The following is a 16,729-nucleotide window of genomic DNA, read 5'->3' as shown; positions in this document are numbered from 1 at the left end:
CTCCTGGCTTCTGGCTTCAAATCAGCTGAGCTCCAGGAATTGTGGCCATCTGGGGAGTGAAAAGAGGATGGTAGACCTCCCTTTCTCTCTTTCTCTCTCTCTCTTTTCTCTTTCTCTCTCTCTCTCTCCTTCTCCCTCTCTGTAACTTTGCCTTTCAAATAAACAAACAGATCTCAAAAGATTTAATGCTATAACTAGTACTCAAACAGTATTTTTCACTTTATGTTTCTGTGTGGGAGCAAACTGTTGAAATCTTTACTTAATATACGCTAAACTGATCTTCTGTATATAAAGAGAACTGAAAATGATTCTTGATGTGAATGGAAGGGGAGAGGGAGTGGGAAAGGGGAGGATTGTGGGTGGAAGGGACGTTATGGGGGGGAAGCCATTGTAATCCATAGGCTGTACTTTGGAAATTTATATTCATTAAATAAAAGTTAAAAATTAAAAAAAAATAAAAAAAGAATATTAGCTTGAATACACAATTTTGATATCTCTATTTTCCATTCTACTAAGTTGTTTACTGAAAACATGGTGCATTTAACATTTACAATCAAGAATTATAAAGGATACATCACTAGCCCATACAGTAAAGTAATTAGAATTTTTGAAAATATTTATATGTGTATGTTGGGGGACTCTGTTGTACTGTGCCTCACATTTGTAAAAAACAATAAGAATAATCAATTCTGCAGATAGTAATGTATTCTAGGAAATAACCTAGCATTACAGAAATAATCAAGATTAAAGAAGGAAATTTTGGCCGATGCTGCGGCTCATTTGGCTAATCCCCTGCCTGTGGCACCAGCACCCCAGATTCTAGTCCCAGTTGGGGCACCAGATTCTGTCCCGGTTGCTCCTCTTCCAGGCCAGCTCTCTGCTGTGGCCCAGGAAGGCAGTGGAGGATGGCCCAAGTACTTGGGCCCTGCACCCGCGTGGGAGACCAGAAGGATGCACCTGGCTCCTGGCTTTGGATCGGCGCAGCGTGCTGGCTGTAGCGGCCATTTGGGGGGTGAACCAACGGAAAAGGAAGACCTTTCTCTCTGTCTCTCTCTCTCTCACTGTCTAACTCTGCCTGTCCAAAAAAAAAAAAAAAAAAAAAAGAAGAAGAAGAAGAAGAAGGAAACGTAACCAAATAAAAGTGTTTTCCTTTTTACATGTTACAGAATTGCTAGAGAAAGCAATTTATCAATAAAATCATTTATCCTTGTGTAATTACAAACTTATGAATATTGGACATAGCCAACAATAAGTGGAAATGTCATAGAAAAAAGCTTCAATTGTCAGTCTTTTGGAATATTAATTTCCCACACCATTCAAAACAAGTTTTGGCTCTCATTTATATAACTATTAACTGCTTTCTCAACAGTTCAATTAGCATTAAGTTCGTACTTTTCCTATGTGACTTGCTTTCAAGAGATTCAAACGGCAATACTGTATCAATAGACACATAAGAGAATTTACTAACTTGATAGTTAAATACCAGGTATATTTACAGTGAATATTTATAGAGTTTAAGCTTACATAATGTGATTACAGTGGTCCTTCATAGAACCTGAGCAACATAGAAGATATCTACATGAAGAGTAGAATAAAATGGTGAACTTAATGGGTTGGATAAAGTTATCTATTAAAAAGAAAAAAATAAAACCTGATGGTTAATTTTGTTTTGTGACATTTGAGGAATGGTATTTGACCCAACAATATTTTACAAAGACCACAGAGATCTAAGACTGTAGTTAAAACATCACTTTTGCAGATGACATCACACTACCAAGGTCAGGAAAGAGACACTCCACGTAAAATGAGGGTATGAGCAGAACGTAAATGTCTCATCTCTTAGGTAACTGTGTGACCTTGAACATCTTACTTCACTACTGAAATTTCCAATTTCTGTCTGCAGAATCTATGTTGGGTTTAGATAATTCTTAAGGAACCTTCCATTTTTATATTTTAGAAAAAGAAAATTCTGCTAATTCTAAATGCCAGTATCATTTACCAGCATGGAAAATCTGTTTTTACAGATTTTTTTAAAGCTTTAGCTATTCTTTCATCTTCACCTGTCAGCATATGGAACCTCAGCTACTCTTATATATGTGAAACAACAAAAGCTGTTCAAGCCAAACATGTTTCTGAAATCTAGTAATTCCTTATGAAGGTTATTATATAAGGTGGGTAGGTAAAACAGACTCTAAAACCTTAAAAAAAAGTTTTCTTTCCTTATGTTAGCATTAAAAGTTTTTAACTTAATCTTTGTCCTATAAGCTGGGGAATGGAGGGAAGATTGGACTGATTTAAAGCAAAAATAATCTCAGAAATCTCCTTGAGTTAGGGAATAAAAACACTAATGCCTTTTTAATCTTGTTGTCTCTGTTGGGTTCTCTAAGTAAAGTACCTCAAATAGAAATGGGAGAAGTTAAATTATTTCCATTTGAAGATGATATGATTCAATAAAGAAAGAAACCAAAGACTCCATCAAGAAGACTATTAGAACTGATAAACAAAAAGCTGTAGGATACAATATCAACATGCAAAAATTAGTAGCATTTTTATATACTAAATAGGAACTTACTGAGGAAGAACAGCAATTACATTCACAACATCTAAAATACACACACACACACGCACACACATACAAACTTTGTAAAACACTGATAAAATAAATTGAAGAAGCCATGGAAAAAATGGAATGATATACCATGTTCATGAGTTGGAAGAATTAATATTGTTAAAATGTTCTTATTACCTGGGGCAGGTGTTGTGGCACAGCAGGTTAACTCCCTGACCTCAAGTGCCAGCATCCCATATGGGTGCTGGTTCGAGACCCGGCTGCTCCACTTCTGATCCAGCTCTCTGCTGTGGCCTGGGAAAGCAGTGGAAGATGGCCCAGGTCCTTGGGCCCCTGCACCCACATGGGAGACCCAGAGGAAGCTCCTGGCTCCTGGCTTTGGATTGGCGCAGCTCCGGCCGTTGTGGCCAATTGGGGAGTGAACCAGCCGTTGGAAGTCCTCTCTCTCTCTCTCTCTCTGCCTATCTTCTCTCTGTGTAACTCTGACTTTCAAAAAATGAATAAATCTTTAAGAAAAAAAAGTTCATATTACCTAGAGTGATAGAGTGATATATATATTCAATCTAATCCCCATCAAAATACCAATGACATTCTTCACAGAAGTAGCCAGAAAATCCTAAAATTCATATGGAAACAAAAGATTTCAAATAGCCAAAGACATCTTAAACGGAAAGAAGGAAAATAGAGCCTTCAAAATACCAAGTTTCAAGGCATGATACAGAGCTATTGTAACCAACACAGCATGATAGTGCTATAAAAATAGTCATATCGACATATGAACAGGATAAAAACCCCAGGAATGAATCCATGTACCCACAGCCAACTTATCTTTTACAAAAGAGCCAAAAACATACCTTGGTGAAAAGATAGTCTTTTTAATAAACGATGCTAAGAAAACTGAACAACCATCTTTTCATCTTTTATAAAAATCAACTCAAAAGGGATCAAAGATCTAAAAGTAAGACTTGGATCCATGAAACTACTAAAAGAAAATATAAGACAAATAAGTCAAGACATTGCATAGGCAATGACTTTTTTTAGTACGATCCCAAAAATAAAACCAAAAATAGTGTTTGCATAGTAAACAAAACAATCAACAGAGTGAAGAGATAACTAACAGAATGTAAGAAAATATTTCTTAACTATTTAACTTGACAAAGGATTAGTATTCAGAATATAGAAAAGACTAAACAACCAATAAAAAATTAGCCAGTCCAGTTGAGAAATTGTCAAGGATATGATAGAGATTTCTCAGAAAAAACACAAATGGTCAACATATATGTGAAAAAAATGCTCAATATTAATAACCTTCAGGGAAATGCAGACGAAAAAAGATTACTGTCAAAAGGAATACTGGTGAGGAGGTGAAGATAAGGAATACTTTATATGCTAAAGAAAAAGTGATTTAAGGAATGATCATTTTTAGTTGGTTTAAAATATGTTTCTTTGGGAGAAACCTTTTCTGGCTACAAGTTCTCAAGATTATTGATTCTGCACCAAGAGAAAGACACACAAGAATATAAAATAAGTAATTTTTCAAAGGGAAAATATTGTCAAATACAGTATTTCCTTCCTTGAAGTTATAAAACATCTTAAAACCAAGCAAATAATAAAACAGAGAAAAGGGAGAGATAAAAGTGTCTTTACAGGTTGATTATCCCTTATCTGAAATGCTTGAGAAGTGTTTTGGATTTCGAATTTTTCTGATCTTGGAATATTTTCACATAAATAATGGAATATTTTGAGAAGAGGATCTGCGTTTAAATATGACATTGACTTACATTTCAGTTATACATAATGCAAATAGTATGGAGATAATTTCATACAATAATTTTAGTGCACTGTGTTTTCTGACTGTGACCCCATCAAATGAAGGCAGGTGTGGCATTTTCCCACCATATCATATGAGTGCTCAAAAAGTTCTGAGTTTTAGATTTTGGAGCATTTTGGACTTTTAAAAAATACTTATTTTATATATTGGAAAGGCAGAGATACAGACAGAAAGAGAGAGGGAATGAGAGAGAGATGCCTTCCATCACCCATTATTCCCCAAATGGTTGCAAAAGCTGAGGCTGGGCCAGGCAGAAGTCATGAGCCTGGAACTCCATCCACGTTTCCAACGTGGGTTTCAGGGGCCCAAGTACTTGGGTCATCCTTTGCTGCTTTCCCAGGCTCAATAACAGGAGCCTACTAATGCAGATCCTCGGAAGCAGCAGTGATATCTCAAGTGGTTGGGTCTCTGCCACCCATGTTGGAGGTCAGAATTGAGTTACCAGCGCCTAGCACTGGTCTCAGGTGTGGGCATTTGAGGAATGAGCCAGAGAATGGGAACATTCTCATTCTTTCTTTCTCCCTCTCTCTCCGTTTCTGTCCCTCTTCCCCCTCACATAAATAAATACAAATTTTAAAAAAACTCTCCTCTGAGGCCAGCGCTGTGGCATAGTAGCAGGCTGAGCCTCCACCTGAGGCACTGACATCCCCTGTGGGCACCAGTTTGTGTCCCAGCTGCTCCTTTTCAGATCCAGCTCTCTGCTAATGGCTTGGTAAGCCAGTGGAGGATGGCCCAAGTGCTTGGGCCCCTGCATCCTCGTTGAGGACCTAGAGGAAGCTCTTGACTCTTGGCTTTGGATCAGCTCAGCTCCAGCTATTGCAGCCATTTGGGGAATGAACCAGCAGATGGAAGACATTTCTCTCTGCTCTCCCTATGTTTGTAACTCTGCCTCTAAAATAAATAGATAAATAATTACTCCTCTTTGTTGTTTATTTTTTGATTACTATTGCTACTGCTGTTGTTTGAAAATCATTTTTTACATGAGTAAATACAGCTAGATTGCATGGCATGATAACACATCAGTTAAGATAGTCAATATAAAATAAAAACTAAAGGATCTTCACTTTGCTAATTAGATAAAAATTGGAACATCCTGGTCAAGGCCTTGCCTCAAGGCCTTTACACAGGCTGTTTCCATGATCTGTACTTATTTTTTCCTACAAAGACAAATTGCACACACACACACACACATACATCTTTTAGGTCTTTATCAAATGCTTCCTTCCTTCTCAGTGGAGTGGTTCTGATTACCTATTTAAAACTGGTTATCCTAACACTGCTTAATTCTATTCTTTGCTTCCCCTTCCCCCACCAACCGTCAATATTTAACATCCTATACCTTATTTACTTCCCCCCCACCACCACCAGTGCAAACTTCAACAGGGCAAGGACATTTTTCCTGCTATACTCCCAGAATGACAACTTGTAGGCTGACTGAATGATGTAGGTGAATTTTTCAGTCTTATTATTTTTGAAATTATGTCTTCTGAATTTAATCTACCTATGATTATATAACCTGAGACACAGAGTCACTAGAAGTCTTTCTTGTAGGTAGAAACAGGTCCTAGGGTTCAGGGATCTGGAACTTCCAAAGTTCCTTCTGTACTCCCGAAAGCTTGAGAGGTGCAACAAAAATTCAAGTGAGGTACATCGAACATTTATGCTATTCATATCAAATACAACAATAAAAATATTATGAATGTTCAAAAAGAAAAGATTTATGCTGTTTGGCTATTACGACTCCCTGAAAAAAAAAAGTGTAAGATGCATCAGAGTGGACTGATGATACTATCCAGGTCAAAAACTGTAGAAGTTTCCCCACTGAACAACTTTCTGCTTTTGTTAATAAAGTTTGCTTGCTTGCTTGCTTGCTTTTGCATGCAGCATCAAAATGAAAATAGTTCTTATTTTAGCTTGAGAGTTTATAGGATGCTTGGCTTGGGTCTATTAAAAGAAATCAAGGAAACTACTTTTTTTTTAAGATTTTATTTATTTTATTTGACAGGTAGAGTTACATAGAGTGACACGGAGAGACAAAGAGAAAGATCACCCTTCAGATGGTTCACTCCCCAAATGGCTGCAACTGCTGGAGCTATGCCAATCCGAAGAGAGGAGCCAGGCACTTCTTCCTGGTTTCCCATGTAAGTGCAGGGGCATAAAGTCTTGTGCCATCTTTTACTGCCTTCCCAGGCCATAGCAGAGAGCTGGATTGGAAGTGAAGCAGCTGGGACTAGAACTGGTACCCACATGGGATGCCAGTGCCACAGGCGGAGGATTAACCTACTGGCGCCAGCCCCAGAAATTACTTTCATAATCCACAAAATTTGAGTTTCACAGAAGATCTTTGATAAAAACAAAAAATGGGGTTGGCACTGTGATACAGTGAGCTAAGCCTCCACCTATAGCAACATTATCCTATATGGGTGCCAGCTCTCTGGTATGGCCTGGGAAAGCAGTGGTAGATAGCCCAAGTGCTTGGGCCTCTGCAACCACATGGGAGATCTGGAAGAAGCTCCTGGCTTCATATGGGCTCAGCTCTGCTGTTGTGGCTATCTGGAGAGAGAATCAGAAGATGGAAGACCTCTCTCTGTCGCTCCCTCTCCATGACTCTACCTTTCAAATAAGTAAATAAAATCTTTTAACAAAAAAGTCAAAACAAATAAATTATAATACACAGGAACTTCAAATTCATTAAACAAATATTTAATTTTATCTTAAATATGAGCAAAAATAGTGTTATTTGAATGATCATGGGTCAACGTTATATAATTTCTCTTTAGCCAGTTGTTATGGGTTCAGTGTTTCTCCCCAAAATTTATCTGTGGAACTCCTACTTCTTACATCTCAAAATGTGACTATACTTGAAGATAAAGTGTCTAAAGGGTCATTTTATTTAAAATGAAATCACTTCTGTGGCCTTTATTCCTCTGGGTATCCAACTGGTACCCTTAGAAGAAGAATAAATTAGGACATAGACATACAGAGCAAAGTTCATGGGAACCGGGAGAAGATAGCTAATTACAAGCCAAGGAGAACAGTCTCAGAAGAAACCAAGTTTTCCAATACCTTAATCTTGGCCTTCTGTTTTCTGTAACTGTAAAAAAATAATTTTCTGGAGCTGGGGTAGCAGTACAGTGGGTTAAGCCACCACTTGTGATGGTGGCATCAACATCCAGGTGTCAGTCCAGCTGCTCTGCTTCTAACTCAGCTCTCTGCTAATGCACCTGAAAAATACTTGTGTGAAGTACTAGGGCCCTTGCCACTCACATGAGAGTCCCAAATGAAGTACCTGGCTCCTAGCTTCAGACTGGCCTAGTTCCAGCTACTGTAGTCATTTGGGGAGTGAACAAGTGGATAAAAGATCTCTCTCTCTCTCTCTCTCTCTGTGTGTGTGTGTGTGTGTGTGTGTGTATCAATCTGCTTTCAAATAAATAGACAGACAAGTAAGGGCCAGGTGTTACAGTGCAGTGGGTTAAGCCACCATCTGTGACACTAGCATCCCTTATGAGTGCCAGTGTGACTTCCAGCTGCTCCACTCTGACCCAGCTCCTGACTAATGTACCTAGGAAAGCAGTGGAAGATGGCCCAAGTACTTGGGTCCTGCAATGTATGTTGGAGACAGCTCAGACCTGGCTGTTTGCTGCCATTTAGGGAGTGAATAATAGAAAGATATTCTCTCTCTCTCTCTCCCTCTCCTCTCACTCTGTAACTCTGCCTCTCAAGCAAATAAATATGTCTTTAAAATAAGTAGATAAAAATACTTTCTGTTCTTGAAGCCACCTAGTCTGTGGTACTTTTTTAGGGTGGTCCTTGCAAACTACTACAGCAGCCACCCTTCTCCCCCTTACTTGTGGTTCTGTTTTCTGTTTGAGTTACCCATGATCAACTGGAGTCTGAGGATACTGAATGGAAAACTGCAGAAAAAAACAATCTCTAAGTTTTAAACTTAAAGCCATTCTGGGTTGCATGTTAAAATCTTACACTACCCCGCTCTGTCCTGAACTGGACATGAATTACCCCTTTGTCTGAAGTATCCATGCTGATATACCATCAGCCAGTTGGGTTACTTAGCAGCTCTCTTGGTTATAAAATCAACTGTCATGCCATCACAGAACTTGTATTCCAGTAATCCTTGTGTCAATTAATAATGGTTGCCAAGAGAAGAAGCACTGATGCTGGCAATTCATAAGTGCCAAAAAAAGAATCCATAAAACATTTCTCTCACCCCACACTGTCACAAGAAGCAGGATGAGTACAGTACAGTAAAATAGTCTGAGAAATCACATTTACATCACTTTTAATAGAGTATGTTGTCATAATTGTCAATTTTATTATTAGTTGTTAAGCTCTTACTATACCTAATTTATAAATTAAATTTTATAATAAGATGTATTTATAGGAAAAAACACAGTTCAGGCTTTAATCACTTAGGATACAGTCTAAGAAAAAGTTCATTAGGTGCAATTTTTTGTGTATTAATATTAAAAGAGTGCCCTTACACAAATACAATGGCTACAGCCTCAGCAGGCAATATAATCTTATGGGATCACTATCATATATGTAACCCATGGTTGACTGAGACATCAATATGAGGCATATGACTGGATAAATAGGATTCAATTATATCTGCAATTCAAGCAAATAAAGGGGGCCTTGGAATAGTATCCACCAGTGGATAAGGGGGCAACCTTACAGTCAACCAAGAAACATCACAGACTTCTGTCAGGATAAAATACTTGTATGGGGTACATTCACATTTCAGACCTGTTTTGACCTCTCCTAAAACAAGAGGCTGCTTTTAAAGAGCTGCCAGCATGCTATTCTTTCAGATTCACTCCATAGTTTTATTCAGTCCCTTAACAACTCCCTCTAAAGGCAGGACACTGAACACTTGGAAGCATGAATAGAAAAAGAATGGTCCTATGCATAAAAAAAAGGATACTTTTCAGTGAATACTTTTATAAATTCTGAGGTATTATCATCTCCTTTTTCATTACTTCTAGGTCAGAACTATTTTGTTTGACAATAAAACCCAGAGTTCTGGGACAGTAACATTTTTCCAAAAATATAAAAACTATTCTCAAAATTTTTAGTTTTTTTTTTTTTGCTTTTTCTTCCACTTGTTTTTTTTTTTCTTTTGGTTTTCTTATATTCATCAATTAATTTTTCATTTAGAAAACTGCTTTGCTATTTTATAATTGAGGAGGAACAATATTCTGAAGTTATTTTTCTCATTTCTGAAATAGAATCAATCAATAAAAGGTAAACTTCTTAGAGAACAGATGGGAAGTACTTTCACTGAGTTAACTAATGGCATAAATTCTGTCTCTCCACACTTCACTGGCAGTAGCTGAACAAGTTTTAAAGACAACCAAAAGCAGTATTCAACTAATGTTCTACATTACTTTCTAAAGTTTATATAAGTTTTACAATTAAAAAATATATCTTTTCAATTTTTTTATATGTATTTCATTTTCACCTTCAAAACTACTCTCTTTCCAAATAAGGGAAATTACTGTTATTTTCATTTTATATGAGCTTACAGAAGATACCCAACTAGTTAATGTAGCAAACTCTAATACATGGTGAAAATAAAGCTAATATGATATAGTGAAAGATTACTTAAATTTATTTATTCTTTAAGTTACATTCAGTTTTTCTTCTGGTTGGTGTGCAGTGAGTTTTCAGCACAACAGGAAATGGACACTGCTAACTGACTTAACATATCACTTTCAGGAAGTCCACAAACTGAGACTAGTTTAAGTTAGAGGCAGTTTTTATTTTCCAGTCCTGCTTCAATGATAGCATCATCAAGCAATCATATAAAAAACTTCAAAGAATCAAATGTAACAAGGAACAAATATATGAGCTTGTTTCCTAATAGTTATATTAGTGGTAAGAAAGCATATAACATGAATTTTAAATTAACATTTAAAGTATATTGAAAATGTTTCCTCACCAATATTGGGGTGCTTCAAAAGACGGCAAATTCTAGCTTCCCTTTCCAGTTTCTGATGATCTGTTAAAAAAAAGTCATAATATAGTAAAAAAGAACACAATAAACTGTTTAACAAAAAAATGACATAAGCCTTTACATTTATTTATTGTTTAATTTCTCTTTTTAAAACAATTATATTTGAATTTACAATTAGGTGTGTGACTACTACAACAATCTAATTTTCATCTAATTTTCTTTATTTTCCTTCGGCTTGATACTTGATAGAGAGTTATAAAATAGAGGTGAATTTAGACTTGGACTGGGGGAAATGGTGGAAATGCCACAAAACAATACTACATATTTCTTAATTTTCCCCTAGGAGAATAATGTTGCAACAACTTAAATAACCCAGTATACACATACTCATTGACAGCAGAGGATTTATAACTGGAAAATGGAAGGCCAATAGAACTAGTGATAAAGAGGGCAATTATAGTTCATCACTGAGGGAGAACTGTTTCCTGTCCAGTAATATATTCAATCAACCATTTTTTATATAATTGTTGGTCCAACTTTCTAAGTGTATCTTCTTTCTGATAACAAGGATTTCCAGAAACTCATGATTATTTGCTCATCTTCACATTTCTGTTTCCCTCTAACCATTTATTTAAGAGCCATGAACCACTGTAAACTTGAATTTTAAGAACTATTTTGGGCTGGCGCCGTGGCTCACTTGGCTAATCCTCTGCCTGCGGTGCTGGCATCCCATATGGGCACTGGGATCTAGTGCCGGCTGCTCCTCTTCCAGTCCAGCTCTCTGCTGTGGCCCGGGAGGGCAGTAGAGGATGGCCCAAGTGCTTGGATCCTGCACCCGCATGGGAGACCAGGAGGAAGCACCTGGCCCCTGGCTTCGGACTGGCATAGCTCCGGCCTTGGCGGCCATTTGGGGGGTGAACCAACGGAAAAGGAAGACCTTTCTCTCTGTCTCTCTCTCTCTTGCTGTCTCTTAAAAAAAAACTTTTTTGATACTCTTTGGTTTCTTTTTGTGGTGATACAGATGCATATAATTGTAACCAAAATTACTTTCCAAAGCACAAACAAATGAAAGAAAAAAAGAATACAGCAGAAACATTATTCCCCACAAGGATGCCTTCTAGTGTGGTCATCAGTTGAGAGCATTTTCAAATAATATTTGATTTAAAACTTACAATAGCCTCTGAGATAGGCACTACTATTTTTCCTATTTTACAAATGTGAAAATTAAACTATAGAGAAGCTAATGGCTTACTCTATATATTCTTTTCTCTTTAACTTATGTCATAAAATAGAAGAGAAAATGAAGAGGACACCTACCTAACCACTATTGTGTAAACCACAATCTTCAACCTCTGTGGTCTTAGAACCCATTGATAGCCTTAAAAATCATCAAGGACTCCAATGAACTTTTTTTAAAATACTATATAATAGTATTTTAGTATCAACATTTATAATTTATTATCATACATGTAAACTGGACAATTTTCAAATATAGATATTTAGTAATTCATTAAAAATAATTAACCATTACATAGGGACAAAAGTAACTAGCTTTCAGACTTTTTATTAGGAAATAATTGAAACGTATTGAAAATCTGAAAGAACTGGCATAGCAAAGAACACATGCATACCATTTATCTAGATATATCTATTATTAGCATTTTATTCATCTTAAAAATCATTTGTGTACTCTCACACTCTCTCCCTACATGTGTGCATACACCTCTAATCATGTGTGGGTATATATTGATATATAAATACAAAAACAAAATGCACATTTATATTTGTACATTAAAATTTGTTTTCTTCCCTATTTGAAGGTAAAATACAAACATTAAGCCCTTTTACTCCAAAAATTTCAGTGTGTGTTACCTACGAATCAGTATATTCTTTTACAATCACAATTTAGCCTTGATGCAGCACAATTTACCACCTGTACTTCTATTTTGTCACTTTAACCGAATGGAGCCTTCTACGGCATTTTTGTCCCTCTGGTGCAGGATCCAGGCTAGGACCAGATATGGCACTTACTATATTTATACCTTCTCTTTAGCCTTGTTTAAATCTGTAACATTTGTCTTTTATGGTAATATTTTTGAAAATGCCATTATGTTTCTTTTTTGCAAGAGTGTTTTTCATTTTGGCTATGTCATGTGGTTTTACATGATTTTTTTAAAAAGATTTATTTTATTTTATTTGAAAGTCAGAGTTACACAGGGAGAGGAGAGGCAGAGAGAGAGAAAGGTCTTCTATCAGCTGGTTCATTCCCCAAATGGCCGCAACTCCTTCCAGGTCTCCCACATAGGTGCAGGGGCCCAAGGACTTGGGCCATCTTTTACTGCTTTCCAAGGCCATAGCAGAGAGCTGGATGCGAAGTGTAGCAGCCGGGTCTCAAACTGGCACCCATATGGTATGCCAGTGCTTCAGGCCAGGGCGTTAACCTGCTGCGCCACAGTGCTGACCCCCTCACATGATTTTGATATGGACTATCCATTCTCAGCTACAGCACTATCTTTCTCAGGCTATCACATCTGGTATATATGTTGTCTACCTGCTCCTCCCCAGTTCACTGTGCTGTTGATTTCTCCAGTAAATAATTACTCTTTTTTTCCTTTGTAACTTACAAGTATATGGGGAAGATATTTTAAGACTATGCAAACATTCTGCTTTTCATTAAAACTTCCACCTAGATTTAGCATTCAGTGATGATTCTTGGCTGCATTAATCTTTATTATGATGATAGCAAAAGGCTGATTTTCCAACTGCACCATAAGGAATATGTTTTTCATGACCAACATTATATTTTCCATATTAAAACAAAACAGAACAGTGGCACTGCTTAAATTTTTGCAATTCCCTTTGATGTCTGAATCAATAGGGAGATAATGCATAATTTCATATTTGCTCCTATATTAAATTTGTTTCAATATATTATTTTAGTTTAAGTGCATGAAGAAAATATGTTCTTAACAAGAATATGTAAGTAGAAAAAGATGTATTTTGATAGTCTTTTAGGATAATTATGGCTGTTATTCTTTAACATTACACTAACACAAAAAAAAAACAGTAGTTTCTTAATGTTTAGTTGCCCTGTGAAATCTGAAGCCTTATCAGTGAACTTTATGAACAGCATCAGTGATGTCATCAACTTCGATGCTTGTCAAACTTATATTCAGCCTTCTATGTTGTACAATATTATTACATTAAAATCTTTTTCTTGCCCTTTTAAAGAACCTTATACCCAGGTATAATTTTATAACATGATGCATCAGTCATTTGGAAAATATTAAGGATTAGTTCAATCCATTATGTGGACATATTTTATGATACAATATCATAAAAATAACACTTGTTAATATTGCCACAAATTTTACCAGAGCAATCTTTAAATTTAGGAATCAGTCAAGCTTACATGGATGGAAACAAGTTTTCTAAAATTCTAAGATATTGATGATACATGCTATCAGCTGTAGTTGTTTTCCTTGAGGCAGTAATTCTCATTTTCCTGATACCACAGTTGTCAAAGATCTAAGTGTGAATGATCATAACTGGATTGCCACTCTTCCAAGTAGAAATGGTATCCATGAAAGACCAACTTGTTCAACTTCCAATTCAAAAAGCTGTACAGGTACTGTCCTTGACAGTCACTAGACTTTGGTATAGAACAGAGATGCTGTATGAATATTCTTATTGAGTCATGTGGAATGTTGTAGACAGACATAATCAAAAGCCAAGAGTTAATAGTTGATAACTTTAATTTCATGAAAGATTATCTTTAGTGAAATTCGCTTCTTTTTGTTTTTCTTGTAAGTACATAGTGCTGCTGATGCTGTGGTGCAGTGAGTTAAAGCCCCAGGCTGCAGTACCAGTATCCTATATGGGCACTGGTTTGAGTCCCGGCTGCTCCACTTCCAATCCAGACCTCTGCTATAGCTTGGGAAAGCAGTAAGTACATAGTGCTAAAAAATACAAAGATGTCATGGATTAATATCATCACCATGATTCATACAAAGACTCTCACAATTTTTTCCACATATTTTCGCATTTATTGTGTGACACGTCAACACATGTACAAATGTCATCATAATTTTAAGTAAATAATATCTTGGTTACATTTTGAAAATAGTTTTGATCCTGCAGATCTCCTCAGAGTGTTTTAAAGACTACATAATATAAAGAACTGCTATTTATAATAGTCTATTTATTTGGAGGAATGTAAGGAAGTATTTTAATGTATAATGCTGTTAATAACTCAAAGAAAAATGGCATCGTAATGAATCAGCACATCACTGAATAGATTCTGACAGTGTATCCATCATTTATGGATTGTCAATATATTCTCCAGCCTTATCTATCAGCTAAAGTAAAACATATTTCAAGTAAACATAAATTCTTTAAGTCTTCAACCCTTTAACAGGGTCTTATTTTTAAGACAAGCTACTTCTAGAATATTATTAGTTAGAAATATCTAAGTAAACACAAAAGATTAAACCAGATTTTGAAAATTCATCTCATATCATTATCTTACTGCAGTGTCATATGTAAAGCATATAAAACATACACACCTATTGGGATTATAATTTTGTGATGGAGACAGGGATATGCAAATACATATGTTAAACAATGTTATATAGATAAATACAAATTATCTGAAATGTACATAATTGCATTAAAATAAAGACAAAGAAACACCTTCACAGACAATAAATTTTATGAAATTTTACCTACAGACTTCAATATAATTACAGAATCTTCCATAGCCAATTATTATGGCTGATCTGTTTCTCTGCAAAATTCTTGACAGAGAAATAACTCCCAGATCTCCCAAAGGACTGTATTTAAAGACAAGATATTTAAAGAGATAATAAAGTTAAAATCAGCTCATGAGTATGGGCGCTAGCTGGTGTTCAAAAAAGAAGAGGATACTAGGGAAGACCACGGAAAGTCACAGGGAAACAGATATCTACAAGACAAGGACAGAGGCTTCAGAAGAAATCAATCCACCTAACACCTCAATGTGACTTCTAGCATCCAGAATTGTGACAAAATAAATTTCTGTTGTTCACGCCACATTCGTGGTACTCTGTTATGGCAGCCCTAGAAAATTAACACACCTTTGTATTCGGTTTCTATTGCTACACATCAAATACCACAGTCATAGAAGTTTAAAAGAGTACAGATTTATATTCTCACTTTTTCTGTGAATCAGGAAGCTGGGCCTGGCTTGACAGCCTTTTGCTTTTAGAGCTGCTCTAAAGGCTTTGGTGAAGCAATGAGCCATGGCTAGGGTCTCATCTACAATCATGACTAGGATAGGATCTGCTTTCAAGCTAACATTTTTGTTGGCAGTGTTCAGTTCCTCAAGTGTTGTTGAACTGAGGACCTCAGTTTCCAGCTGGCTGTTGGCTCGAGTCTGCCCCCAGTTCCTTAGATGTGTCAACATGGCAACCTGCTTCATCAAAGCACGAGCTGAAAGAGGCTGGGAAGCAAAGCAGAAGTCACTAACTTACCTAGTCTAAGCACGGACATGACATCCCATCACATTTGCTGTACTCAGTTGGTTAGAATCATGAAATGAGGCTGGTTCAATTTCAATATGGAAGGACATGAACCGTAGAAAGCAAGGATTATTGGGACATCTTGCTGTTTGCCTGTCACAGCAGACTTTTCAACAATAGCATCGATAAGCTTTCTCTCTGATAAGCAGCTTCCCTTATTTTTTCTTCTGCATAGTTACATGACTTAGTGATCTATGAATCATAGGCATTCTGCACGTTCTCATCAGAGGATGTTTTGACATTCCAAACATGATGATATAATTCAATTCTAGTTTTAATAAAAACTAGAATTTAACAGTAATGGAAATGCATATCACCTGGTGTGCTTCACATTCAACATCAAATTCACAACTTTAATTTTGGAGACAGTAGGTAGGTGGGAAGGAGTGATTAAGCACCTATTATTGCCAAAAGCTCATTTCTGCTTATCCTGCTACAAAGATAAATTAGTTTTACCTTTAAAGTTTCCTTTCCTCTTAATTCAATCAGCAACAAGAATCATACATCCCATATCATTATTCTCAGCTCTCACAACCATAATGGTAAGAGGCAAAGATGGATTATAAAAGACAAGGCATTCATAATACTGTTTAACACCATTTGAACATTTTTTTTTATTATCCAGACTCTAAGCTATGGTAAAACCAGCTTCATTCATCATTTAATATTGATTAAAGTCATTACAGAATAATAGCTTGGCTTTATCCTTCCTTTGAAGTTCAAGTCCATACTTCTACATGAATAAAAATACAAACATGAAATCTGTAATCACATCAATCTGACAACTACACCCAGTT

General features: G+C 36.3%; 1 protein-coding gene across 1 annotated transcript in view; it reads right to left on the bottom strand.

Annotated features, from left to right (window-relative positions):
* The window catches only part of CAMK2D (calcium/calmodulin dependent protein kinase II delta), a gene marked incomplete in the record, with an annotated part of 312,777 nt that overhangs the window by 204,019 nt on the left and 92,029 nt on the right, over positions 1 to 16,729 (bottom strand). Inside the window, 1 exon segment of the mRNA NM_001099954.1 lies at positions 10,360 to 10,419. Coding sequence (NP_001093424.1) covers positions 10,360 to 10,419 — 60 coding nt within the window.

Source organism: Oryctolagus cuniculus, chromosome 8 (assembly GCF_964237555.1).
Source record: "Oryctolagus cuniculus chromosome 8, mOryCun1.1, whole genome shotgun sequence".
NCBI classification, from domain to species: domain Eukaryota; kingdom Metazoa; phylum Chordata; class Mammalia; order Lagomorpha; family Leporidae; genus Oryctolagus; species Oryctolagus cuniculus.
Note: the sequence above shows the minus strand (reverse complement) of the source record. Positions and strands in the feature narration are given on the sequence as shown.